Consider the following 27,708-nt stretch of genomic DNA (forward strand, 5'->3'; position numbering starts at 1 on the left):
AAAATAACCCTCCCCTCGGAGGAATTCGAGAGGGTTTCCCTTCGCCTTGGCTAATTTATTTACACACTGGCAAACCTCGTCGTCGTCGAATCTGGACTCCTTCGTCGTTCTCGGATCAATCATCGGACCCGGAACACGCCTTCGTTACGACATCGTTAACCGCCTCGCAACAGCTGCGCTTCAGAGGCTGACCGTACATTTGCTCCGACTACTGCCGATCATGACGTGGGGGGCGGCTGAGGGGGCGAAATATGAAGTGGTCGTTAGCTCGAATTGCCGGGATTGAAAGAGACCTCGCGGGCATTGAAACGGTAACGCTGGTATGAATCGGCTACACCGTTTCCACATCCAGCCACTCGATCAAAACGCGGTGCGACAGACTTTTAGTCGAAAGCTTATGACACGTTTGAAACGGGTTGAAAAATCGTTAGGAAAAATCCGCGGACCTTTTGCCTGATCGGTCTGCATAAATATACCTGTCAGGGGAAAACCATCGGAGGTAAACTTCTAGCCGCAGGTCATCGATCGATCTGTCTTTAGGTGAGAAATTAATCAAGCCGACCCGCACGCGTTTGCCGTTTCCTCCCTGGTTTCGACGAACGTTTCCGACACCCCGCATCTGCTCTATGCAGGAACATTTCTCACGGTTAACCGAGAACTTCGGACCCTCGGACAGACGCTGTTGACAGATGGTAATAGCTCGGAAAATTATCGCATCAAACATTGATTCGGGCCTACTGCAGTTTCGGAATAGATGTTGCAAAGATTTCACGCAAACAACTGCGCATGTGAGAATACGACCGTGCAGGCGCAAGTCTTTGACGCTGTTTAAATTAAGTTTAAACTCACGATTGCCTTCGTTAAAATTTGCGGACTTGTTCTAGGACGGAAAAATGAAAGCGAAAGAAAAGAAAAGCTGTTATTTTATTATCATATTTTTTCCACAATTTCAAACGCACGAAACAAGTTTAACTGTACACATGTATACCGTGAGACGTGTTACTGGTTATTTTTTGTCAATTGAACGCGACTCGGTTTCAATTTAAAACAAGGTCAAACGAACTGATATCGCGGTGCAGGGGTAAAGTTGTGAATTACGGTAAGACGTGAGGTGAACTTAGTCCCCGTTCAAGTTATAATTGCTTCATTAACCGTGCGTCTGTCGCATCGCTCTCCCAACTCCTTGACAGAATTATAACTTGGCCTCTTTGTGGAGTGCGTATATATATATATAAATATGTATATGTATATATATATAAAATATCCTTGCGAGATCCACGAAGCAATGCGGCTCAATTAGGATAAAAACATAAGCCAAAGCTGGGGAGGACAGCGGAGGCTGCTGGGATATTTCCTAATCCGGTAACGTTGCGGAATCAACGCTTCTCAGGTGTGTCTCGGCTTCCTAGTCACGAAATTTCGTTCTCTCGTGTATAGAAAACCCTGGCATTCGTCCAGGCACGGATTGTGTTTATGTGCGGTGAGTATAACCCATCGAACATTACATTTCCTCCCCAGCAACGGAGATTCCGCGTCTCTCGCTCGCCGCCTTTGATATCCGTATACCGTTTTCGTCTGTTATACGTATGTACGTACACAGGTATACAGGTGCGTGTATTTTCTCACCATGGGAACACGGAGAAGGTCGATACCTGAAAGAGAGATAGAGAGAGAGAGAGAGAGAGAGAAATAAAAGGGATAAAAAAAAAAAAAACAACGCGAACACCCCCTATTCAAAAGAGCCGTATTGTCCGCGGAAAACGGTTCACTTGTCGGCTACGAAACGGCCGACTGCCAACTCGAAATATCTCTTGGCAAACACTCCGGGGGTTGCGGCTTTACCTTCCGGAGCGATGGTCTCTTCTTTCTCATTCCGATCACCCGCGAAATCACCTTGCTGGGACAAAGTTTTACACCTTGTTCGACCCTCCGTTCGTTCGTTCCTATTTTTCCACGACTTTACAATGGCGGTGGAGAAATTTAGGGGAAAATGAATTCCGATTAGCGGTATTATTTAATTCAAACTGGGAAAGAGCGATTGTAACGGTGCGGTGCTTCGGATACGTAAGAGAAGGGAGAAAGTTTCTCTTCTTTGTATAAGTATAATCACTGTACATAATGGATCTCGTTAAAACCTCCGAGTTGAATTTTTACAGCAGTGCTTCCAGCGCGATGTCTTGTATTTCAATTTACATTTTTCTTTCAACTGATTGTGAATAATTAAATACGGTGAAGGACGAAACAAAGTGCTGAAGAAATTGTTGAACGAGTCAAACGTCGGAGAACCTTCAGACTTGTGACACGTGCGTCGTATTTGCGGAATCGAAAGCAACCAGTTCTTGACATGGCACGTTTGGACCCAAGTATCGACCCTTTTATTTTCCAAAATTATAAACTGCCGGCACGAATCGTGAATTCCTCGATAACTAAAACCAATTGCAGATTGTACACTACAAATTTATTTCTTGGTAATTTTGTAACTAACGATCAAACAGATACGACCAAAAACTGTCAGTAATTGTGACAGGGTCGATAACTGGTTATCCACTTACCTCACCTGTCTGAGCGCGCATAATTAAAACCGAATTCGAGACACGTTCTGCATATATAATAACATGACGGCTCCGAATGCAGCGGACTTATCCCAGCTCATCTACTCCCGACTCTCCCAACTTCCGGCTGTCCTATTAGCGTCAACCCCCCTATGGCATGCGGCAGCTCTTTTCTCCCATTGGCCGAATCGAAACAACTATAAACCGTAGAGAGAATTTAGAGATAACAACATAACAATCACAGCATCGCCCTCCAGGCGTACACGGAACATCTCTTGTTGTACGAAAGTCAGCATTGCGCGAACGGGGATGATAATTGTGAGAGTTTACCCTGCGAATTTCATCACGGCTGTATTATTACTATCATTGTTGTTGTTACACATAAGCGTTTATATTATTGTTAGACGTATGCGTAATACGACTGTATCACTGGCTCGATAACAAGACGAGCACTCGTCGCCTGGCGCGTGTCACGCGTATTATACAGCGAATGTCCTGATAAACCTGCAGGTATCCGGAGGGAAATATTTCCGTTCCTACGTGTAGGGTGGCAAGATGGCGGGGTATCGACTCTGCGGCCTTGCAGTAGTCGTGTCACCGTTCGCACCGTTCGTAGTTTTATTTGCGGACGAAAATATTCGTCCTGAGGTGAATTACGGATGGTAACGAAGTAAGGATAGATTGGCGAGAAAAATCTTTTACGACCAGATGATACAGAGAGAAATGTTATCTTGACGCGTGTCAACGATTTTCAATATCTGATTATAGCTATAATGTAATCCAGCCCCGGTGCAACGGGCCGAAACATCAATTTCAAATTTCACAAAGGACATTCCGTAGGGCACAACTTTGTTTGGTATATGCTTGTGTTGTAAGGCGTGCCTTCCTCATTACTTATTCCGACGAAGAATTTCGCAAATCCGGACAGCTATCGTTCGCCGCGAGTATCTGGTTGCGTTGTTGCCTGGAGAGTTTTTCGCTAAGAGAACGGTAGTGGGAACGAGACAAAGAAGTAATCCAGGATAACGAGGGTCCTGGGAACATGGACGTCGCGGAGGAAACGCACACAATCCGAATCGTTAATTGGGAGAGATATGGGATCCGCTCTTGTAACGATGGTTCGTCGTTATCCACGTTGTAAGGCGGTATCAAAACGCCGCTGCAGCGCTGTGACAAAGAGTAGTCGCTGTTTTTTTCTTTTTCATTTCATCTTTTATTCTCCAAGCATCCGCAATCGGTCATTGGTGACTTACCGCATGACAAGAGGATCGAAATGTCCCAACGGCGAATCCATATCGAATCACCATCTCAACGATTTCTCACCCGTATTTATCAAAGTAATAAAAATCTATTTCAGGGATCCCAAGCTGAGAGCCGGAGACTTTTATAAGAAGTAGTTAATTTTCCGATAGATATGTCAGACCGCGTGCGGTATAGGTGTGAGTGTATATTACACCTATACGCGTATAACTTGTGACAAAGGTGAACCGCCTCGGTGGGTCAGCCGTCGGTATAATTAACGACGTACTTTATTGGTAATAATTAATTACTCCGTAGCTAGCCAGCTAGCTCAGTCATTGCGGCGAGAGAAGTATAATACATATAATTGTGTCGTAAATTTTGAAAAGCAACAGTCGGTGTCGAGTTCAACAAGGACGTACGGAACATTTGACGCGTTTCCATTATCAAATTAAACATCGTAAGTTTGCGTAGCCGTGATAAATTATGTAAAAGCTGATTCTATCACTGCCGAAGCAAAGTACGAATTCTGGGACTGGGACATGAGCTTGGAAGCCAATATCCTAATCCCGGGTAGAAATTTAGTCTCGATCACATTCGGGCGTTGGACCGTCACCCTCTTGGCAGACGCAATTAGCTTAACATAATAATCTTAAGATAACGTTTATCAAACCCAAGGTAACACGCTGTATGGTTGGCTAGTCCCAAGCTACCGTCTCGTTACTTGGAGCTATTGGTTCTCTCGGATCAGGGTAACAGGTAGGTACGTAACACGCATGTAACCATGTTACATTTCCAAGATCGAACAGTAACATTATAGTCAAGTATCGGGTCTTGCGTAACATTGCAGTGATAAACAACTGGTCACAGAATTTACACCACATCTATTAAATCTGGTGTATAGAAGTAACTAACAAATGTTACATTACAGTCGCCGATATGGATGCGACGTAACCGATGTTCTTTAGTCGGTTAGAGTTACGTTATATCTGTTATATGAGAGTAACCAAGTAGTATTGCATCATGCTTATATTGCTTATGTCGATGCAACGTAACCGATATCGGGCTGCTTTGTGTGCTCATGTTGTCTGACCGAAAGGAAGGTCCTTTCAGTGTTCCTTCTTCCGGTGCTGTCATGGTAAGCTAAAATTCGGCGTGCACGGGTGAAAAAAAACACATAGCGCTTCACTCCTGTGTGTGAGATCATGGACTTGTCATCCAAATTGCCGCGAACTAACGAAATGGCGGGTCTAACCGTCGGTTAAAATTGGAACAAGGTTATAATGATTCGTAAAGAAATAGTGTGATCTTCTATTATTGGTAGGACTAGTGACTATTACGGTACCTCGATCGCCCCTAAATTTTTAAATTTTATTGTAATTATTAGCAAGCGATAAAGCAAACATTCGTATGAAAAGGTTCTCCGTGCAGAATCGGTAACATCAATGGAGCCGAGCCTCGGCAAGAGAAGCGAAAACAAGGGCATCTTGAATCCCGTTATCAGTTTACATTTCGCCCCCGCAATAAACTCGCAGAGAACAAAGAAGGAGCTTTAACCACCGATCAACCCTCCGGCTCGCCTCTGCGGTACGTTGTAATTTACCCCGAGCCAATTCGGAAAGCAGTTATATTTCGGCTCTGCGTATACGCCTAATGCTTCCGAATTTGTCGAAAGCCCGGTACAACGGAGTCTGATTTAAATTTTAAACGGTTCCACTCAGCGGAAGGGACGCCCGCGACTGGGACTCGAGTGAAATCGAATATTTATTCATATCATATCGCTTTTAAAAACGATGTAGGGGTAATTCGTAAATTTCCACCACTCTATTCAGTGGCGTGAACGGTGTAGAAACTTGATCGATCCGCATTTTTCACTTATAACAAAATAGTCAGGTACACAGAGCCCTGGGAAAACGGGCACCTTGATACGAACAATCATTAATTATGCAGGTGGGGTGGTACGAGACCTGAAAACTGACACTATGCAGCTTTGTTATGCGCTGCTGTTGCCCTTCTTGCGGAGAACTGCATTATGTTAATGATGCACGGGGAGTTGTTGAACGAAACAAGACATAATCGGACGAAATGGAACCCCGATGAATATCGAAGTTCGTTTACCGTAAACTCTACTCGTATCTCAGAATGAGTACAGAATCCTTGGAGGAAACGTAAGAAAAAAAAATAAGAATATACTTCGAAACATTCTGAAGTACGATAAATTACTTAACTAAACAGGCTATCCATCGCAGACTTTATTTACAATCGGCCCGGAAACCCGACAAATTTTCATAAAATTTCTTTAATTGTATCGATTAAGAAACCATACACGTTCGAGATGTCATTCGTGTTCTTTGCTTATTTTTTGGATACTGACGGAGGTGTCACGTTACCGCTAATTGTTTACGTTTGTAAATGATCGTCTTGTCGTAGCTACAGGTAGAAATTCATGGGTATATTCATAGGACGTATACCCTTCCGACTGGTCGTGGTAATTTTGTCGTTAAATACGTGCCTAATTGCCTTATCAGTCTAGTTCTTGCAAGTCTATTATTACGTTTGTATCTCTGACAAAGTGGCTCTACGTTATATACATTATGCAATACGGTTTGAGGGAGCTGAATCATTAATTGTACGTATTCGACTTACCCGTTGCCTGCACCAGTCTCCCGAGAATATTATCTTCGCGACACAAATCACAGATTTATCAATCCTTTATTTATTGCGTCAAAAGAAACAAGTAAAACAAATAGAAAACCAATTTTATTTCCAAAATCACCACACTGTAATTATAACTTAGCCAACTGCTACGTTCAACGAATATAATTTTTTTTTTTTCCCCCTCCCCGTTTAACGTTAACGCGGTATATTTCTTACAACATGAATTTATAATTTAATATCGTATCGTAGATATGCGTGTACATAGAATTGTATTTTTTATTTTTTTTTTTTGTTTTTTATATAATTAAAATTATTAACTTTTTAACCATAACATATATGTATATATATTTTTTATTTATTTTTTTTTTTATTTGTATTTTTCCTTATCTATATAGTTTCTTTATGCTTGCTCCTTTTTTTTTCTTTCACCCCCCTCAACGACTACGCGAGAGTCTTTTTCAACTAGGATAAAATGATATGTATTATATCTCCGACTAGTGTTAGCGATCGGTCAGCGGTGTAACGGATGCATATAATCCAAGGTGCACACTTTTTCGGTTTATTTATTTTTTCTATATTTTCTTTGTTTTCCTTTTTTTTTTCAAATACTTCGGCTTTTCCCTAAACTAATGGAATTTCGGTTCTGTGCTCGTTGCGTCGAGTCACATTTTAGTGTGACACTGGCGTTGCGCGGTACAACCACACGGTTCGCAGCCGTTCCTCGCTCTTCGGCGCTTCGGAAACCACCCCTATCACCCCTGATACCTTTTCCACCCCCTGGCACACGCCGGCCGTCGCCCCCTCCACACCCCAGCCGCCGGCGGTCCTATTGACGTGCGAGTTTCTACTCCCCCAGCCCTCGCTGCCACCGACGGTCCCCCTCCTTCATCCTTGCCCCCGGCTTTCGGGGGTGGAAAAGAAGCCTGATGTAATGCCGTTACGTCACGGCGCGTCTCTGCCAGCACACCTAGCGGTACACTGAGGGAACCACAGGATTAGCATCGTGCGCCGTTTTTCACCACCATTTGCAGCTTCCGGTCTACCCTCCGATTTAAATTCCGCAAAAAAAAAATAACTATGGTTTTGAATATAATTTAAAATAACCAAGTTTCGATAAACTATACCCGTGACGAATATACAATTCAATGCCCAAGAGAATATATTCAAACGGTATAACGCAATTATCGCTGAAATTAATTCCAAAATTTTTCCATGTGATGCTTCAGTTTTTTATGAAAATCATTACTTACTCATTTTTTAGTAATTTGCTGTTACTCGTGATATTGTACTGGATATATGTCAGAATTTCACCAAGTATGGTCAAGAATAATAAATTGTTAATACCATTCTTCTCGAGCCAAAGTTAGAAGGAATATAAAAGCAGTCGGTTCGGACTTAAGGTATCTATTTTCGAATCTTTATCGAAACTGAAACAAATTATTTTATTCGATTCTATTGCATAGTTTTCTAACAACAACGAATTGATCTTACCAATCTGAACTGAATTTTCTTAACTATAGCACGTGAAACGTTGCAGGAGGCTCAGTTAAGATAAGAGATATAAATGGGTGCATTTTATATGCACCTCTCCTTCCAGCCGTAATAAATCTAGCCTCTAATCTCATTGCTGTACTGTACAGCAAACTGCACTGATGCATTTTTCATACAACTACGGTAGCTTTCAAGCTTTAAATAATCGATGTTACCGAATCGCGCCTTGACGTATGCAACTCGTAAGCCTTGTGTGATTATTCGCTGCCTACAAAACGGCAACATCTATGTATAAAATCAACCTCTTCATTTTGATGTTCAACCTTTCAGCATCGATTTTTCATCTTCGCTGCAGATCTGTATGCAATTCTTACGTGAATCTTAAGCTGAAACAACTTATTGAGGTCTAAGGTAACTTCTTCCCGTGACAAAATCTTTAGCCAAATTTTACCGCTGGCTGATCGGCAAAAAACAACAAACATGCATTTTTTTTTTAACCTCGGACTACTTCACAGATTCAATTGGGGAAAATCCGAGAGAGCGGAGCATCCATCGCGCATGCCCCTGACATTTTCGAGATATTTTGAACTGCTAGTTTTGCCAATGGCGTCGTCAAAATTTTATATCTTGAGTTGTATTTTTAGGTTATGTTACATCGCACCATCCATTGACTTGCAGAGATATCGGGACCAACAATTCCCAATTCAATAGCTACAAAATGTTAAATGTCGCGGGAAGACGAATACCGTATCTGATAGGTATACATTTACCGTTTTGGCAGTATGATATACCCGATAAAACTGTACAAACTGCCAAATCATTTAACTCTGATGCGAAAGAAAATGAAACCGGCTGGGATAGGTTAAGAAACATGTACAGTCTCGAGTATGTACTTGTTTTATTAATAGTAGACCTTCGTTATCCCGCTTGTTACAATCAACGCACGACACTTTCATGTGTCATTCTCGAAACTAATTTTTTCCCTTTTCAAATCGTTCTACCCTCTGTTGCCTTCAATTTGTTCTTTGTTCCTTCCTTGACATCCGCACATCGAATTGTCTTCTATCTTGTCAATCCATTAAATAATGCAGCCGTTTACGTTACAGCGAGTATGGAAACCGAAGTCCTGAAATGCACTTCGCTGTACAAGCAACATTTTTTGGAACGTTTGTTGGACTCGTATATGGAGGCTCACTGAATTCACGTATGGCGTATATAAATTTCATGGAGAGAAATCAGGCGACAGCATTCACAAACATATTCGAGGCGAAAAGAAAATTGCAAGATACTGTTACAATCAGTTTTGCCAAGGGTGCTTATCACTGGGCATGGAGAATCGCCTTTTTCACTGGCTCTTATGTGTGAGAATCTTACGCTAAAATTTCACGCAGCAAGCTAATCTAGTATCTTAAAAATTTTGAGTTTCAGATTTAGCCAACTACAGTCGTCCTAAAAGTCTGTTAAAATTGTAGATTACTGACAACGTCGATCGCAGTTTATCGTGGCAAGTCATCTTTTTTAGAATATGTAACTGCGGGTACTATAACTGGAGCGATGTATAAAACAATGTTGGGTCCGAGAGCAATGCTTGTTGGCGGAGCTGTGGGAGGAGTTTTCGGCGGTGTAGCTGGTGCATTGTCTTTAGCATTGTTAAAAATAAGTGGTACGACGATGGAGGAAATCCGATACTGGCAATACAATTGGAAGAAGAGCAGAGACAAGTGAGAGACGGTCACTGATTTGAACGTGCCGTTATCATTTTTCAAGTATTTTTAGCTCACGTACACTGTGTATGAATAGGTCGTTCTAATTAAAGTATTTTCTCTCATTACAGGCGTATTCAGGATTCTAAAAGTCACGTTATCCAGCAGCCAACAGACATGGAAATGTTGCATGACAAAAAAGTGGAAAGTCTAGAGGTGCAAGAGCAAGAGGTTAAGAATAATAAAGCATAGTCACTCAATTTAGGTAGGTCTATTTCCATTGGTCTTGTAGATATTAGACTTTATTCGTTGTTATACATAATTATAATTTATTTTAAATTGTTCAGAGAACAATTATAATTTAATTAATAATTTCTAATAATAATATGTGGTTTTTTCTGTTTCTTTAAAGTACATTATATGTATATAACTCATGCAGACTTAATTCACTAGTACCTAAGGCAACGGCACATTTTTATGATCGCTAAAATTGTATATGAGTACGTTTAAGAAAATGGGTGTCGATCATGTGCGAATTATATTTCTTTACGTTATTTTCAACATTAGTTACACCTGTCTAACCCAATACTTGAAAAATTTGTTATATTATAACATGTTAAATTCTCAATCCTTCAAGTTGATGCAATTTCCTGCAAGTGATTAAATTATGATACCTTGGATAACACAATTTTTATATAATGATTATAAAAATCGCTAATCTTATTCTCTATCACTGCAATAAACTATATACCGATTGTGCCAATAAAATACATAATCAAATTTGAGCAATCGCTGAAAAATGTCTACTGATCCCTCTAATCGAATAATTTGAATGTAAAATTCTGATCTACAGCAGCATGCATGTTCACAATGAAACGAAAATATTCTCGATAGAACACTGGTCATAATTCGCAAACATTGAGAGATATTCCTAATTCGATATTTTATAAGCCCTATTCTGCAGGCAAGTATTAATACTGAAAATTTCCATGCTCAATACTAAACATAAGTTCTGATGGAAATTCGAAGCAGCTGTTTATTGCATAGTTTTGAAGTTAGCAAAGTCGTTGCCGTGTATGCAATAAATACTACATATGCTCACAGAATAGGCCTGATAATCAACGACATATACGATATGCAAATTAGAAATGTATAGAAAAAAAAAGTTTTTCTCTAGTCAACTTAATTCGATCAATATTTCATTGTACACTATGAAACGAAAACCGAATTTTCCCATTTGGATGAATAATAAACGAGAAATGTACTAGAAGTGAATAAAAGCACTGAATTTGACAGTCAAAATTAAGCAAAGAGTAATGTTGCGGAATAAATAGTAATAAAGCGTTGGGCAGTTTACTAAAATCTTACAGCCTGCTTGACTTTGTTATTGTCCTAATTGTATAATTCATCAGAGTTTTATATTAAGTTTCTTGTTCTGCAGTTTCTGGAGTTTGAATCTTGGTCAAACGTTTAGCACCTCTGTTTGGCGGACCTTTGGGTTTGGCAAACTTAGGTCGGTGCAAATTGACTTTCGGATGTAATTCCTCTTGCAAAAATTCCATGGTTAGTTCCTTTCCATCATCAATCTCAAGCTACAGACCGAAAAATTTTGCATAAACAGAATTAAATTTCTACAATTTTCAGTAACAAGAAATAGAGATACTTGGACGTTTCAAGCTCAAATTATCATCCAAATGTTACGATTGGATATAAATAATTTACAATAAAAAATCAGGGTATTCCAATGTCAGGCCTATACTGTAAGCTTATAAAATATAATTACTAAATATTAAACGCTATTACGTACCCGTACGATGATGTTATCACCCTGGTATTCATTCCCACCTATTGAATTTTATTTGTCTATTTTCATTTATAATATAAGTATATAGCAAAACAAAATTATTGAAAGAACTGTGGATTACAGTAAGATATTGACAAAAGCAGGAAATATTCTTTTTAAATTGTATAATTGTGTTTATTATTCATAATATATTTAATATTGGCAAGAATATACAATTTATTTGTTCATAAGAAGGAACCTATAATGTTTTTAACAAAATTTTCTTTATAAATAATCAATCAATACAATGAACGCATATTACAGAATAGGCCTGGCCTGGAACAGTGGTACTTATAAACATAATTTGCGCCTGGGCGAACGTGTGCGTCTCCCCCTTATGCATATATCGGAACACAATTTGAAATTTTGAGCGTCGTATAGAAAACCATTGGGCCCGAAAAAATTTTAGTATAGTTCTATCATACAAAACTTAGATGATCACGATTTTTCCACAAAAACAGCCCATGTAAATTTGTGATATGAATAATACCGTAAATCGTTTCTGTTATTCATATTTATATGGTTTACTATTCAGATAGAAAAAAAATATGCAGGAAATATCATATTCGGAAATTCGATGAATTCAATCAATCGCCATTGTATTTCTACATTGAGCGTTGAGACATATACTTGCAAAAAGTTATTTCAACAGTGGCGGGGGATCTGGGGGGGGGGGGGGGGCAATTTCTCAAGATAGTTTGTGACTACGATAGGATTACGAATTCACAATTATTTTTTCTATCAAAGGTAGATAAAAATGCAAAAAAAGTGACCACGTAAATTTGCATACTTTCAATTTCGTGTTTCTCTTCTTTTTTAACAAGTCCCAGATCATAAGTTAAAATCCAAAGATTTCTAAAACGCTTATAAAAAGCTACAAGAGTTAAAAAATACACGTCACGAAAAATATAATGCCTCTCGAATATCATCATCTTGTTGTTGCCTATCTGACAACTCTCCCACTCTGTATAACTGTGTAAATTTTGATCAATATTATGCTAACTTTATACATAGATATAACAATTTTGGCAAATTCGAATCACGATTGATCAGTTTCGCTGATTGTATCGTTAATCATAGAACATCTAATCTCCAATTTCGTTTTATATTCCTTTGATATCATGTCTGGGGAAATATTTATCGTGTAGTAATGTATACTTGTATCAGTGATAAAAAAAAGCTTTGTGCAACAAGATTGGGCAATGATTCTTACAGGCAATGATACAGATATATCACTCTTAACCATTGGACATCAACCCAAAGTGCTTGGAAAGTCAAGAGATAAGATGTATCTATTAATATCGTGTAAGTAATAAGAAATGATTCTTCGATAGTAACTCAAGATTTCCAAGAAACATACGATTTTAAACTGTATTTAAATCAGCTGCGTCAATATTTTGCATAGCAATAAATACATTCAGTAGATATTCGTATTTAGTTTAAAAAAAAAATTGGTAAAAATTGTTGGGTAAGGAAATAAGAATCGAGTCATCTGATTTCGTTTGGTAAAAACAAGATAGGTACATCAAATCCATTATTTCTCGGCTCTAATATTAGATTTTTCGAAAATCTCAACCGCTAAAAAAATAATCCATGATGTTTGATCCAAATTTTAGAAAATTAAATTACCGTTCAAAAACAACATAGTTATTCATAAAATGGCTTTGTCGATTTAAAGAAAAAATCCAAATTAAATAAGATACGAATGTTTGAGATAGAATTTTGAAACAATCAGTTGATTCGCATCATAAGGATTGTTTGGTTCTTACTCTGCACTCAAGGCTCACAGATATACAGCAAGTGGGATGTGCTGCGTTCAGTCTTACGTCGTATATATATTTGTGAATTTTAATATGTCATATTATTTATATATAATATAATAGTATAGAGTATAATATATATAACGCAATATGTATATATATATATAATATATATTATATACATATATATTGTTATCGTCACTATTAAAATGCAAATAACTCGATAATGTGGAATGAATATAGCTCAACTCTGACGTTAAACAATAACATTTGCACATTTTTTATCATTTGTCAACACAATGTTATCATTAGAATATGCAGAGCAGTCAGGTTAGTGGCGTTAGCTAGCTAGAGCACATGGAATTCTTTCCTAACTCTCTAATAATCACATTCAGCTATATGTGGCTTGCTGAAAATACTAAATTATAACAATACCGTCCTACACCGCTTAAGTTCTATTTAGTGTCGACATTGACGTTTGGAATTAAGGCCCTTAAGTTTCATCTAAAGACATTAATAGACAACTTATATGTACGTATCACTTGATTTGAGACTAGGAACTAATTTGAGACAAGGTATATTATATACTGGGTTTTTATACATTAAACAACTATGTGCGAGTAATTGCTTTGTTGCTTTTCTTTCTCATTGTTACGTGTTAAAACTCGCAAACGGCAAAGATCGCGACAGATCTATCAGTTTCAACCATTCTGAATTAATTTGAGTAATCAATAAACGTATTCGTTAGTGCAAGCTACCTGAGAAATAAACTTTATTTTATTTATCATCACTATAATATAATATTTTTATTGATTAAATATTTTTTATATATAGTTTTTTGATTCTGGTTATGTATGCACGACTTTTCCAATAAGGTAAAAATCCTCCAGTTAATGCATTAACTCAAATCTGGCACGTGACAATTTCATTATTATTATATTCAATAAACCTAAGGGCTAAAATTCGGCAAGTGACAAAGCGCCAAGCTGCTATCGAGTCTACAATGCGACTTCATATGTAAAGTGTATTAACATTAATATATAGGTACGAAAATAATGTACTAGTAAAATATTTTTGATGCGAACTTGTCATAAAAACCCAGCAGTAAGGGCCTATTTTCCAAACTGTTTGAGACGTATAATTTGTTGCGATGAAAGTTGATAATAATCTCTCTCCAAAAAACAAACGAATAAAAAAATGATACATCATACTCGTTCAAAACAAATCTAAATAGTTATTAGATATATTTTCTGTACGTAATATTCTTTTCTTTTTTTTTTTTTCTCTCTCTGTACCAGAGATATATAGTATATACGAATTACTTAGACAAGAATTTGGCTTACCAATTTTGGTATTAGAATTTAGAAAAATACACCATTTGGTCTACTCTAATTTACTAAATAGATGCATGTTATCACTTTGAACAACTAATTCTAATAATCCAGAGATGTTGGTATCAGTAAATGCGTTTACTTTTAGAATGTTTTCAAATTTCAATTCAATCTACACAATAACATGTAGAAAATTTTATAAAAACAATATTTCCTAACTTGGAAAATCAAAATTTGTGGTGTAATCAGCATGCGTTGTTCTTGTGATTGTTGTTATTCCTAACAAATTTGAGGTTGACGTAGTTTATCGATAATAGTTTTAACTGCAAATTTAATGTTTCCAAGTGGAAATCATATCACCTCCCTTTGCAATGTCAGAACCGTTTTTGAAGCAGCAAATATTAATTGGAGAACCTGTTAACTCAAGACGCACGAGCGTTTTGGTTTAGATTTTTTATCAGGTATAGTTTGTGGAGGGGCAGAAGGTGTTGACGGAGTGGCAGGAGTTGTTGCTGCAGTTTCTTTTATGGTAGGAGGATCTTCCAACATGTCCGCTAACTCTTCGCCGCTATTTACTTCCAACTGTGATTCGTTATATACAAATATCCAATCAATTTCAACGATTTCTCCTTTTAAATTTTCATATATTTGCATAACTAAGTAGAGTCGGCACAAACTAATTTCTCTGAGTCCAATAAATTCCCTGCACTGTCACAGTTTAAATGAATTTCATTACTTTCCAATAATTAATTCTAAAATTTACGCGTTATCCGTTATGTGATCACAAGCAAGTGTGAAAATTAGTAAGCAAGCCCACTTTTGGAAAATGGAAATTGCTGCTATACTTTTCTCAATGGTACTTTATAAGTTTGTATATGTATTTTACAAATTACACAACTCTAAACAATGTAATGCCAACATCTGGCTAATGTGTAATTTGCACAATTTTTTCCTGTTGATTTCCTTTCATTTTTTACAAAAGTGTGCAACAGTGGTCTCTTTTTCAGATTATCTGTTCTGTACAAAAGCTGGAGATTATTGAAATTCAATTTCCAGGAATTTCAGTCACCCAAGATAAAAATACATGTTCTCGTCGAGCATTGCCCTGTTATATACCCACAAAGCTGCGACCCTGAAAGCGTTTGAATAGAGTAACTTAATTTGGCTCACCTTTTTGATTATGTTGACTCCCAACGATTGAATAAGATCTAGAAGGGGTCCCTTGCACGAAGAGTACAGCATTCGTTCTTTGATGCTGCAACTGTACCCGGGCATGCTGTATATGAAAACTGGAAGATATAAAGTACAAGGTTGTAAAAAAAAAACTGTTATTGCAGAAATACAGTGTAAATGATCAGCTTTCATCAAGTAATACCAAACACGTGAGCCAATAGTTCATAAAGGGCAGAATGCATACCGATATTCTCCATGTAATCACCCTCGTGAGTGTGTTTGAAGTTGTATAAATGATATCTGGCAGAATCAGCTGGCACTTTAGTTGGCAGTTTATCTAATGAGACATCACAGGCCATGACCAAATGTATCTTCTCCTCTTCTAGGTCGATTTTCAGCTGAACATACTCGGTAATTCCTTTACCAATGTCGTTAATGGCCTGCTTGGCTTCTTCCGTAACAGGAAAAGCGACACCGCTCAAAGTCTGCTGTCTTGTTTCAACACTGTAATCAGTGTGTACAGAGGTTTTCTTGATCTCAGCCAGCTCCTCTTCAGCTGTTGTCAGGGGCGCGGGAGCAGCGTCGTTCCTTTTGTGCTTATGGTATCCTTCTAGCGTAATGTCCTCAGGGACTGTGCCATGCAATTCTTCCTTGAAGGAAGCCGTTCCAAATTCCTGCTTGAGCGTAGCCTTCGTTGAGGCGTAAAGCATCTTTTGCCTTATAGACGCAGTGTCGGGTGACCAAGAAATGAACAACCAGTCATAGCCGGAGTCAGGCGATTTTGTATCAAGCCGATAAAGGATGTAGGTTGGCTGGTTTTCGACAATCAACGGTTTTATCAGCTTGTCGTAGTCGTCCTGCCATTTCCCGACAGCCTTGGAAGAAAAGGCAGGTACCAACTCCTCTGAAATTATTATTTGATGATTAAACTTGATCAAGTTTTGAGTAATATAGTATGCCCAGGTGCCTGGTTAAACCCTGAGTTAGATTGGCTCGTTTGGCAGCAGGAATCATATGTAGACTCAGCTCGTAATTACCAATTAGTCTACTGTCAAATGTGAATGACAGCAAGAGGGAGAGAAATAATGAGTGTGTGTTAAAAATTGGTTGGCTGAGGTGATGCAGCAACTAGCATGAACATTTTATTTATAGAACTTTTACGAGTTTCTCGTTATGTTGTCTATACGGGAAGCATTAAATTTCGCGATAAGCGTCGCGTACCGGGAATCGTGGTAATAAAAACGAGCTACAAGGTATCATACAAGTCCATTACAAGTGTAAAAAACAATTACAAGGTTTCCTCACCGTTTTCGATGGAAACTTTGAGCACGCGTATCTTTCCATCTCGGCATTTGGCAAATAATTTCTTGAGCGCTTCGTTGGCTGGAAAAAAAAAAGAGGACGAACGTAAATCACTAATTAGATAGAAAGAGAAGGAAGGAAGAAGAAAAAACGGAGGCGAGAGCGACCTGTTTTGAGGTTATAAAAAATTGCTCGTAATCTTTCGAAAAACGATTTCAAACGCAAATATCGTTCGATCGCATAGCTCCACCTCGTTTTTTCCTCATACCTCATTCATCGTTACCTTTGATTCCCGTTTGATGTGACATTATTTGCCTGATGAAGGTATCTTTCACCTACCGCGGAACCAGTCGAACTATTATTTTTTCCCACCCACTTCAGACGGCTGTTCTTCACAGTACTTCAGACCGCTTCGGACGACCACCTATGCCTACAGCCTCTGCGTAAGTCGTTCGCGCAATGCCAAGGACAGCCTCTGATTGGCCACGCAAGTTCATATAGATACGGCTCGCTTTGCGCAGCCAATTAGAAGCCTCGTCAATCTCGCATCCCGCAATGTCATTCCGTAACAAAAGATGATAGCTGTCAAAAAATAATATGCGGTTCTTTCGAATACAATGCAATTCCTCAAGAACGAGGAAGTTTGCCCGCCTTATTGATCGTCGCCAAAGATTACGTTGTGATCTTATTCCCCCGAAATTTACGGAGCTACGTACATACTAATATATACGACAAAAAAATCTCTGAGCCAAGCGTAATTTTCATCTTAATTATATTACACATATAGTGCGGTCAACCACATTTATAACGAAGGACTCGTATGTTCAACGAGGGTAAATGTAATTTTAGGCTTAATTGCTAAAGTCAGTTACGGAATCTGATCAATGGTTGGTCACTTCAAGGGCGTGATCTGTACGATTGTTGTTTCATGCAACACGATGATGCGTGACCGTTGCATAACTCGATGGAATAACGCTGATTAAACACATTTACAACACATTGCATGGAAAACTAGGGTAGATTTAAATCTGCTGTAACAGCGTACCGATACAGGATATAATCATTTTTTGAAGAAACGAACTCGTCAGTGTTTCAATAACATGTTTATCTGTGCAAAGTAAGAGCGATAATTCGTTATCTTTCGCTATCAAATGAGTAAATAAACGAAAGACCTAATGTAAACAATTACAATGGCTTCCTACGTATTCGATGGTAGTTTTCGAATTTCCCGCCCGTAGAGCAGCGCCACTCTGGTTCACGGTTCCGCGTTCCCTACTTCAATTCCAAAATTAGTAAATAAAGATGGTGGCAAAGTTTGAGCCGTGTGGCGTATCGCTGCTCGGAAAATGTCTGATAAAATGAGGTGGAAAATAAAAACCGGAGTGATATCGTCGATAAATAAAAACGAAACAAGGACCCAGTGTTAGGGGTGTTAGAAAGGACACCAGCCGACGTGTAAATAGTGTGTTTATCTTTTATTTCGATATATATTTATATACCACGATACACATACAGGCATATACGTATATATTATCTTTTCTTTTCTACAATTTATGTAAGGCCGAGTAACCGGAGAGGAACTGCAACAAAAAGAGGATAATTTTTCTCCAGAGTTCAGAGCAAGGTATAAATTTTATTCTATTTATAGTAACTCCTCGAGAGCCTTTCGACTTTAACTCCGAGTTTCGTCCGCTCTAACTCAGTCTCAACATACACATAACTATACCTAAAGTTACGCGAAGTATCCCCTAAGGTGCGATGAATAGTACTGGGTAAATAAAAGAAGGCGATAATATATCTATCGTGAATGAGAGAGAATAGGAAGCTTGTGTGTATACGCAAGAAGAAATCGCGGCGTGGTTAAGTGGGCGTTTTCGATTGCCCAATAATAATTATTCTCTCTGGTTCAAGAAAGGCAATACCCGTATACCTATTCGATCACCCACGTTTAAAAACTCGGCGTACGGTGCGTGCCGCTGATTTATTTCTCATTTGTTTCAATGTAATTGTCTCCAACCGATCGTCAGAGTTGAATAATCGACACCGTTAGAAAGGGCCTCCTCTAAATATCAACCTGCTATTTTTAACCACCAGAAACCTACATACCGAAGTCCGATGCGCGACAAGAACACACTTTGACACATTTTACCCTACCTACGCTTTCGGTTCTGACAATCCCGTCGCAAACTTCCCGATACGTACATATTTCCGATTATTCATCGTCATCTCCAGTCGCGTCAACTTTTATTTCCCAGAAACTTTATTCACTCTGCGCAAATACCGACGTGACATGGGTAATAATAAATGACGATCAGTTTCCCATCAACTCACGCGATACCTTCGAACGATTTACTCGATAGAATTAGGTACTAATTTATCCGGGGGCCCGATTTCGATCTTACCCCAGTTTGTTCGAGAAACTTATTTCGGTTGAACCCTCCTCGGCTGCTTCTTGCCTCTTTTCATTTGGCAAATATGCGTGCAGCGCGAAAAAGAGGAAGGAAATGAAATATACCAACTGAGAAATTATATCGTAACGTGACCATTACGCGGGTACGGCTAACGAGTGCATATTTTAAACGTAGGATTTCCCGCCTTTGAATACCCGGCGTAAAGCAATCGTGATGGACAGTCCGAAACGTCGGTTTCGAATCGGAACAGTTGACGCATTTTTCACCCCACACTCATTTCCATTACACATATCAGCCGATTAAATGTTCAATTTAACGAACGAATTCTGCGCCAAATCGACGAACTTACAAAATTAACATCATATTGAAACGGCTACCGCAGAGGAGAATAAATAATCCAAAATTATTTATATTCTCCCGTGAATCCGAGCGTTGGAGTAATCATTAAGAAAAAATAAATCGATCTATCAGTCGGGGTAAAAAAATCACAATCGTTGTCTCGCTCGCGTTCTTTTGCCTTTGAATAGTCTACGTGTAATATACCTATATAAAATACATGTTGTACGTACCAGTAACCGTAAGGACATCCAGTGGTCATAGGAGACGTTAGAGGAAATTTATTTTTCGCAAGACCACAACGATTGCGAAGTATCATGCATAATTTTATTTTTGTCAAAAATATCACGCCCCGTTCACTTACTCCCGACATTCTCAAAATAAACATATCACGTATGTGTACAAGTATATCTATGGGTATAGAATTGTTAGATATTCGGGACAATTCCTTCTTCATTCTTTTATTCTTCTTATTCTCTCTATGATTTCTGCTACGAAGAATTCAATAGTCATTCTTCGCAATACGGTTATCATTTTATGCGCAAGCATAACATCTTGATATTGGTATCTAGTCCTCAAGCTTTTCCTGTCGCACAGGCCATATTATATATATATATATATACAGATATATATTTCGTGTAAATTGAAATCTTTTTTGGAGTAAGTAAGCTTCTCGCAGCAGCAGCAGCAGCGAAGATAATTGAAGAAAAGAGAAAATCAGGCCAACAACATTTACTTGCGATTTATTTTTATTCAAGATTTAATCTCTTCTTCTCATTCTCTCTCTTATACTCGCTAACTCTTGTTTTTCTTTTTTTTTTTCTTTTACTTCAAACACATCGTCAGGCAGCACGTACATACGCGTAGATACGTATATATATATATTTCCAAGAACGAAACGATGACCCACTTGAAGTATTCCAACGATCACTAAGTTTAAATAAAAAGAAGAAAAATAAGGGGGGGGGGAGGGAAAGAAGTTATAAGAATAATAATAAAGTAACTTAATTGAACGCTACACGATACGTATGTCGCTGTTTTTTTTTATTTTTTTTTTTTTTATTTCACGCACGTGAAATGTGAATCACGAGTTGATGACCGCAACCTTTGTGCCGAATTACGTCACCGATGAATATCCTTGTGTTCCCCTCCCTCTCTTCTCATCGCTCTCATATTCGAATAAATTGCCGATACATTGTGCACGCTACTATGCGACAAGGTTGCGAATAATGTACAACTTGAGTTATATTCCTACAACTTAAGTTGTACTAGTCTACTTTTTGGAACCTTGACCGAATGCGTGGTGTTACAATAATAGTCGCTCCCTTAATAATATCGAGCTTTTATTACTTATTATGTTCATGAAATTTTTATTTTTCTTTGATTTCTTAGAGAATTATGTGTTACGCAGGTTGTTCGAAAGATCGATAACGCTTCGCAGGTGAATTCGCGTCGAAAGCATGGCACGGTTTGCAAATTAGTCAACTTTATGCATTCGGGTCATTCGATGTCGACTCGTGAGCGAATTTTATAACCCCTCGGATATTTCCGCAAATTTTTCATCGTGGCTTCGAATTTTACACTCACTTGCCGAAATCTTCTGAATAATCGAAGAAGAGAATTAAAATAAAGTCTGCAAGTGCCATTTCTTTTTCAAAAATATCCCCCAGACGAATTCAATCAATGAATATAACTATGCAGCGAAAAAAATAAAATAAAATACGGTGTTTTTTCGATCCTATTGAAACTTTTTGATCGTAGACAGTCACAGCCTTTTTTAATTCTCATTTTCAATTATTATTCTTAAACTAGAGTCGTATTCGAGTAAGTGATTGCTACTTTTTTTTTGTCTTTCTCCTTTCTTCTTAGATCTTAACTATTTCATACAGCTTCCATTTTTTACCAACGCAGTGTAAATTGTATGTGCTTTTCTTAGCTTACTGTTCAAACCGCGCTGCTTCTGTTCAAGATAGAAACGGATTGACGGGTTGTTTGAAAGACGGGCAGCCGACTCCGAAACGAATCTCCTGCGCAGAACCCATAATCGAAACCCCGTTTTCATTATTTAGTATCATTTTATCTCTTATACGTTGTTATTCTCAAATGCATCTCTCCAACTTCGAGTCAGCGCTGCAAAATTTTCGCGAAGATAAAATTCACTTGATAAATGTCTTGCAGAGATTTACTTTTTTTTTTTTTGTAAATTAATTATTCAATCGTAAAACTGATGGAAAAAAATTTGCCAAAGAGTGCTGCAATGTATCTCCTCACGTATCTATCGATCCTCGACGAACAAAATCGTAACCTATAAAAATGCAAACACGTTCGATAAATTGATTAACAATTTATCCGCGTCGTTAGGGTTCAATAAAGTATTTCAGTTTATTTCGAGTCATCGCATAAAAGTAATAGATGCTATAAAAAAATTTAAAAAAAAAATAAAAAAACCACAAATTCAACTTTGTACACTTCATCAATTTTTCACAGCTGAAAGTAATAATCAATATTTACACATTTCTCGAGCTAATTTATTTTTCTCTCATCGATTGCTGTCGGTACATAAGAATTTCTGACTTGCCTGATTAATTGAATCGTTATTTTTGGAATGAAAATAACGAACGTGAAATTTTACGATAAAAATTTTTTCTATTAGTGGTATTACTGGGCAAATCGTGAAAACGAGTTTCTGCAGCAACGGATTTACGCTGTCACAAATTTTTCGCCAAACGATTTCAGGGGTTCTGAATCGCGGCGATAATCTATCATGTCCACACAGCTGGTTAAGGTGGAAGGTCGAAAAGGCCGAGATAAAATTTGTCGGGCAAATTTGTTTAAACGACATAGAGTGATCGCAAATTCACTGCTGTGTATAATGTAATATACGTTGCGTACACGATGACTATGTACAATATGTTCATTCTTCATACATCCATCCATGGTAAAACGATACACGACCTCTGCTTATACGCACAATACAGTCTATCTGCTCACCGAGTGCAAGAATATTATTATTATAAAATAAAGACGGAAGTCTCTTAATTAAAATACCTATATATCGTGTATATAATGTGAACCAATACACAGAAGCAGGGAAACGAAATCGTTGTGGTTATTTGAAAAAAACGATAATATAGTAATGATATTTAGAATTTTAAGAAGAACAACAGTTGTATGAGTCAAGGATTTATTTGATTATCTCATCGAGTTACCGTTCTTCACGGAAAGTTGTGATTTCATTATTCAAATATCCCTGCTATCAGTAATCAGTCTTTCGGTTTATACCGTCTTCAACTGTTTGAATTTTTTCTTCCGGAACCGAAAAACGTGGTTCTGGGTTTAAATTGAAAATGAGTTTTGAGGCAGAAACCGGAAAATCTAGTACCTATGTGTTACTGTTCTATGTATTTGATTACACTGAGAAAAATTTCATTTGTTACAGTAACTAGAAATATTCAGTAAAACAAGTATCGTTAAAAAAACTTACTTAAAAAATTTTCGCAACAGTTGGAAGAAAATATAGCAACAGCGATCGTAATGAGAAAGAACAGTAACGGATACCAGACTTTCCGGTAACAGCTAGATAACTAATTTTCATTTTTTACCTAGAACTATATTTTTCGATCATGGTAAAAAATGAAAATAGTTAAGGACTAAAAATTTCTCTCAGTGTACGGTCACTCGTACTGTATATTCATTAGGTTGAAGTTAATGACGTTAGCGTGACGATATATGTTTAGGAAAAACTGTTATTTCGCAAATTTAAGATTATCTGAAATTTGTGAAAAACCTGAATAAAGCAAATCGTGCTCATTTTTTGAACAAAAACCTCCTTCAAATTCATTCTAAAATCGCGAAGTAACGATTTAACTCGTAATGTTTGCTCAAGTTAACGTTACTAACTTGAACGTTGTTTATTTTCTCGTAACTATCGGGGTAATTTGATATCGGCCTAAGAATAAATTCTTACCGAGATCCTGTCTGAGCGAAAGAAATGTAGGAAATTAAACGAACAAATTTAAGGTGTTATTGGTCGGATATTCTCACCGAGACTCACTCTTCGTTGAAAATGTCCGTCTAACAAAACCTTGACCTAACAATAACCAGAAAATGTGGTATAATTGAAAACTACGACCGTACACGTGTAACATTCCTCGTACAAAATTGTCTCGTATAATTCCAACAGGGTTAAAACCGTCATTGCAAAGATGAAAGTTGACCGAAATCGCTAATTTCCTCGCGTGGTTTCGGAGCAGCTGCCTCCCGTTTTATGATTAACCTACAGCAAGCACGACGGTAGGCACAGAGTGACTTCTAAAACGGTCCTCCTCCCTCCGATCGTGCGTAAAATATTGGCACGAGGTTGGGAAAAGGCTTATCTATAAACGAGCGATTGGATCGGTTAAATTAATCCTGAGAGGGATCGGCGGACCGGTCGGGGACGAATGACGACGAATGACGAATGATGGATTATGGGTTTCGGGGCTCCTCGGCTTCTCTAATCTTCCCGATGTTCTTCGACGAAGACGGAAAGAAGCATTAGGACGCGGTGCTTCAGGATCCTGAGCCATGCGACACGATCTTCGCACAAGCTGTCGGCTAAAAATATATCAGTAACGCCGATTGAGTATCGAGAACGCCTTCAAAACGCGAACACGTGCGCCTCGCTACCTCGACGCTGCCAATAGTCCGGTAAAAGTGGATTGCCCATGTCCGAATTGCTCCACGGCACAATATATATATATATATATATAATATATACACACGTATATATATACGTATATATATATATACATATACATGTAAACTCAAATCTCAAAAGACACTGGCATGCACGAAATTACGCTGCGGCGGTGATGAAATTCCGATTAGTGATAGTATTGAGGGTGCAGTTTTCGCGCGACGCTTTTATCGATAATATCGAACACTGGAGATTCCAATTTTTCGCATACCCGCGCGAATGAGTTTCTTTTTCTTTTATGCCGTATACCAAAATCTGGATTAAATTTTGGAATTGTATCCGAAAGTGTAATCGACAAATAGTTTATTCAAAGGAAATACTTATTACAAGAGACATTTATTTAAATTTCAAATGTTTATCATACTTGTGACAAGAAAAGTTCATTTGAAATGGAATGAGGGAATTTTTTGAATCGTTAATATTTACCTGCCAAGCGGTATTCGAGTAAATCATATCTTGGATCTAACTTTGTTTTTCCCAGTGGCAGTTACGATCGGTCCAATTAAACAGACGCATTGTTACACAGTTCATTGTATGTATTATGCGTTACATATGTTAGCTGTACCGTAAATAATATGATGCCGTTGATAGCGTGACCGAAAATTGGAATAATTACTGTAGTGAAAATAATAAAAGATAAGGAAAGCTTGTATGAGGGAATCACGCAGACCAAGAACAGCTGCATTGCAGCGGAAATAGTATCGCTGTCGTTTACCGGGGTTATAGCTGTTCGGAAATCCGATACAGAAGAAGAAGAAGAAGAAGAAGAGGAAGAAGAGGAAGAGGATCCGAGGAGGAGGAGCGCGTGTTTTACGGTGATAACCGTGGCAGGTTTATACGGTAATCCATCGGACTGCATCGTCATTCGTTTATTTAAAACGTGTTTTTTTTTTAGTTCTTTTTTAACGTTTATGGGAAACATGGCATCGTATAGTTTCGTTGGGTGGGAGTAAAAGTGTAGAAAGATCCAAAGATACAAGGGTTAAAATACCGAATTTTCAATTACGCGACAATCTATTTCATGGAATTTCAAAGTGTAGAAGAAAGTCGCAATATGGAAATGTCAAAATGTAGAAAAATGAAAGTATCCAGAGCTAAAATATATCAATCGTCAGAACGAACTAGAATATAGCAGTAAACAATGTAGAATCGTAGAAATCCTGACGATTCTTACATATTCTGCATTCTGATGACGCTTCTATCATATTACAACTATTTCTATATACACAATTTAAAATTCTGTGAAATGGATTTTATTTTAGAAAATTTGATATTACGTGCCTTCTGTTTTCTTATATTCCTACATTTTTACGCCAACTCAGTTTCGGTCGTTCGTCAATCCATTTCTGGAAATTGATTTCACGTCCAATGTTATATCTGATGAAACAGAAAACTAGAGAAGAAAAATGACGAGGCTGAAGTTAGAAACGTTATATGTGTAGTAACGATTCACGTTTCGGAAGACCGGCAATTTAGTAATTTTAGGAATCTCTGGAATTCAGTAAATCATAAAAAGGCAAAGCGGTAATTCATATAATTTCAAAACTCGTCCACTTCAAAGTCACAAAAAAATTGCAAAATAGTAAAATGGCAATTTTTTCCCCCAATATTTCGTCAAGCCAACGTCGTTACTAATTTCTTCAGCCCCGTGAAAAACGCGCTTCCAGCTACAGTAGAAAGGTTTGTGTTTTTCTTTTCTTTTCTCTTCTTTTTATTTTTTTTTTCACTTTCCTTCCATGTTTGGCGGAGGGACGGGGACCATGAACGCAGGATATACACTTAGGAACGAAAACATATCTCGCTTGCGTCTACGTCGTAAAAACATCGGTTCCATTCCATTCGTTGCAGGTTATTATAGTTCCTTGCAGGTTCGTTCGTTCGTTCAGACGGTTGCGCGTTTTGCATATAAGAGCAAATCGTTAAATGAAACACAACTCGGCGACTCTGCATGCGCCGCCCCCGAGTTCATTTGCGGGTAGATTCATCCGTGTGTGCAGGCATCTGCCTCACACACGTGGATGCATGCATCCGTGCATCTCTGCGTGGAAAACACGCAGAAGAGAAAATCGACACGAGGCATGAATGCAACCCGCAGGCTTGCTAAAATATGCAGACAGCATCGCGTTATGTCCACCAACCTAGCTGCTTTTCGAGGTATACGAACTTGTGCAAACACCAACCCTCCACCTTCCTTTTTCCCTTCCCGCATCCGTTTCCCTCCTCCTGCTTCTTTCGCTCAACTGAAACTCCGTCTACGGTGGATGTCTAACGCGTAATGTTGCTGAAAATTTACAAATATATAATACCGATACGTTATGCGAAATTTCATCAAATTCTGCTGTTTCACTTCTCCTCTGGTATCATGTATATACAATATACACTGAGAGAAATTTTTAGTTCCGGTTACCGTTCGGTCCTTAACTATTTTCATTTTTTACCACATTAGAAAAATATAGTTCTAGGTACGAAATGAAAATTAGTTTTCTAGCTGTTACCGGAAAGTCTAGTTTCCGTTACTATTCTTTCTCATTACGATCAATGTTGCTATATTTTATTGCAACTGTTGCGAAAATTTAACGCTCGTGCAACGATAAATTGACGTTAAAGCCTTGTTTAAATAAAAAAATAGAGTAAACCGAAAGAACTGATTTTGCGTTGCAACAACCAAAAAAGGATCGACAATAGCGCAAAATGGTTACGCGTACCTCGTTTTTCGTAATTCCAACAATATTCAAACAGTTTTTTTTAACGATACCTATTTTACGGAATTTTTCTAGTTCCTCCAACAAATGAAATATTTCTCAGTGTTCGTTATACAAATTATTAAATATCTCTGGCTTCAGCGTTATTATACCCATGTATTTCATACACGGAAAACCTGTCAAATGCGCAGAATTTCCAATTTATTACACTACGAAAAATTTAACGCAATCAGAAAATCCTATTTGATAACAATTTAGAATCAATTTTAGAGAAATATTTGCTAATCATTCTATTAAGTGAAGAGATTTATTGTTATACAGTATTGCAGAAAAGCTGAAGAAGTTAAAGAGGAATTTTTTATACTGTAATAATTTTCAATACTTCGAGATTGATTATGTGTTCACTTTTCACGAACAGTTGTACATGAGTATGTACAACTTATTTGATCCTAATCCTCTTTATTCATAT

General features: G+C 37.9%; 4 protein-coding genes across 10 annotated transcripts in view; 2 read left to right on the top strand and 2 right to left on the bottom strand.

Moving 5' to 3' along the window:
• LOC124302454 (cationic amino acid transporter 2) overlaps positions 1 to 7,183 on the bottom strand; it is a 41,520-nt gene extending 34,337 nt beyond the window's left edge. The window contains exon 1 of the mRNA XM_046758657.1: positions 6,438 to 7,183. The gene's annotated coding sequence lies outside the window, so the exon portion shown is untranslated. The remainder of the gene's footprint in view (positions 1 to 6,437) is intronic.
• Positions 5,919 to 11,874, top strand: LOC124302473 (RPII140-upstream gene protein). Of its 3 annotated transcripts, none has more exons than XM_046758700.1 (4): positions 5,919 to 5,959; positions 9,047 to 9,301; positions 9,413 to 9,661; positions 9,775 to 11,874. In XM_046758700.1, the coding sequence occupies exons 1-4, from the start codon at positions 5,934 to 5,936 to the stop codon at positions 9,893 to 9,895; spliced, it is 651 nt and encodes a 216-aa protein (XP_046614656.1). In that variant the 5' UTR covers positions 5,919 to 5,933; the 3' UTR covers positions 9,896 to 11,874. The 3 variants fall into 3 exon arrangements, with proteins under 3 accessions (XP_046614656.1, XP_046614657.1, XP_046614655.1); XM_046758701.1 differs by lacking the exon at positions 5,919 to 5,959 and adding an exon at positions 8,250 to 8,351; XM_046758699.1 differs by lacking the exon at positions 5,919 to 5,959 and adding an exon at positions 8,552 to 8,825.
• Positions 10,049 to 17,628, bottom strand: LOC124302468 (twinfilin). 2 transcript variants are annotated; one of them, XM_046758692.1, is made up of 5 exons: positions 17,336 to 17,619; positions 17,056 to 17,133; positions 15,995 to 16,654; positions 15,748 to 15,866; positions 10,049 to 11,235 (listed from the first exon to the last, which is right to left on the bottom strand). In XM_046758692.1, the coding sequence occupies exons 1-5, from the start codon at positions 17,358 to 17,360 to the stop codon at positions 11,065 to 11,067; spliced, it is 1,053 nt and encodes a 350-aa protein (XP_046614648.1). In that variant the 5' UTR covers positions 17,361 to 17,619; the 3' UTR covers positions 10,049 to 11,064. The 2 variants fall into 2 exon arrangements, with proteins under 2 accessions (XP_046614648.1, XP_046614650.1); XM_046758694.1 differs by lacking the exon at positions 10,049 to 11,235 and adding an exon at positions 12,131 to 15,159 and having other exon boundaries at positions 17,336 to 17,628.
• A 713-nt stretch (positions 17,629 to 18,341) lies between these two features.
• The window catches only part of LOC124302451 (uncharacterized), a 29,027-nt gene continuing 19,660 nt past the window's right edge, over positions 18,342 to 27,708 (top strand). For 3 of the 4 annotated variants that reach the window (XM_046758648.1, XM_046758651.1, XM_046758650.1), the window contains exons 1-2: positions 18,342 to 18,514; positions 18,613 to 18,676. The gene's annotated coding sequence lies outside the window, so the exon portion shown is untranslated. The remainder of the gene's footprint in view (positions 18,515 to 18,612; positions 18,677 to 27,708) is intronic. The other variant, XM_046758649.1, reaches the window with a different exon arrangement.

The sequence above is a fragment of the Neodiprion virginianus genome, chromosome 4 (genome assembly GCF_021901495.1).
Source record: "Neodiprion virginianus isolate iyNeoVirg1 chromosome 4, iyNeoVirg1.1, whole genome shotgun sequence".
Taxonomy (NCBI): Eukaryota; Metazoa; Arthropoda; class Insecta; order Hymenoptera; family Diprionidae; genus Neodiprion; species Neodiprion virginianus.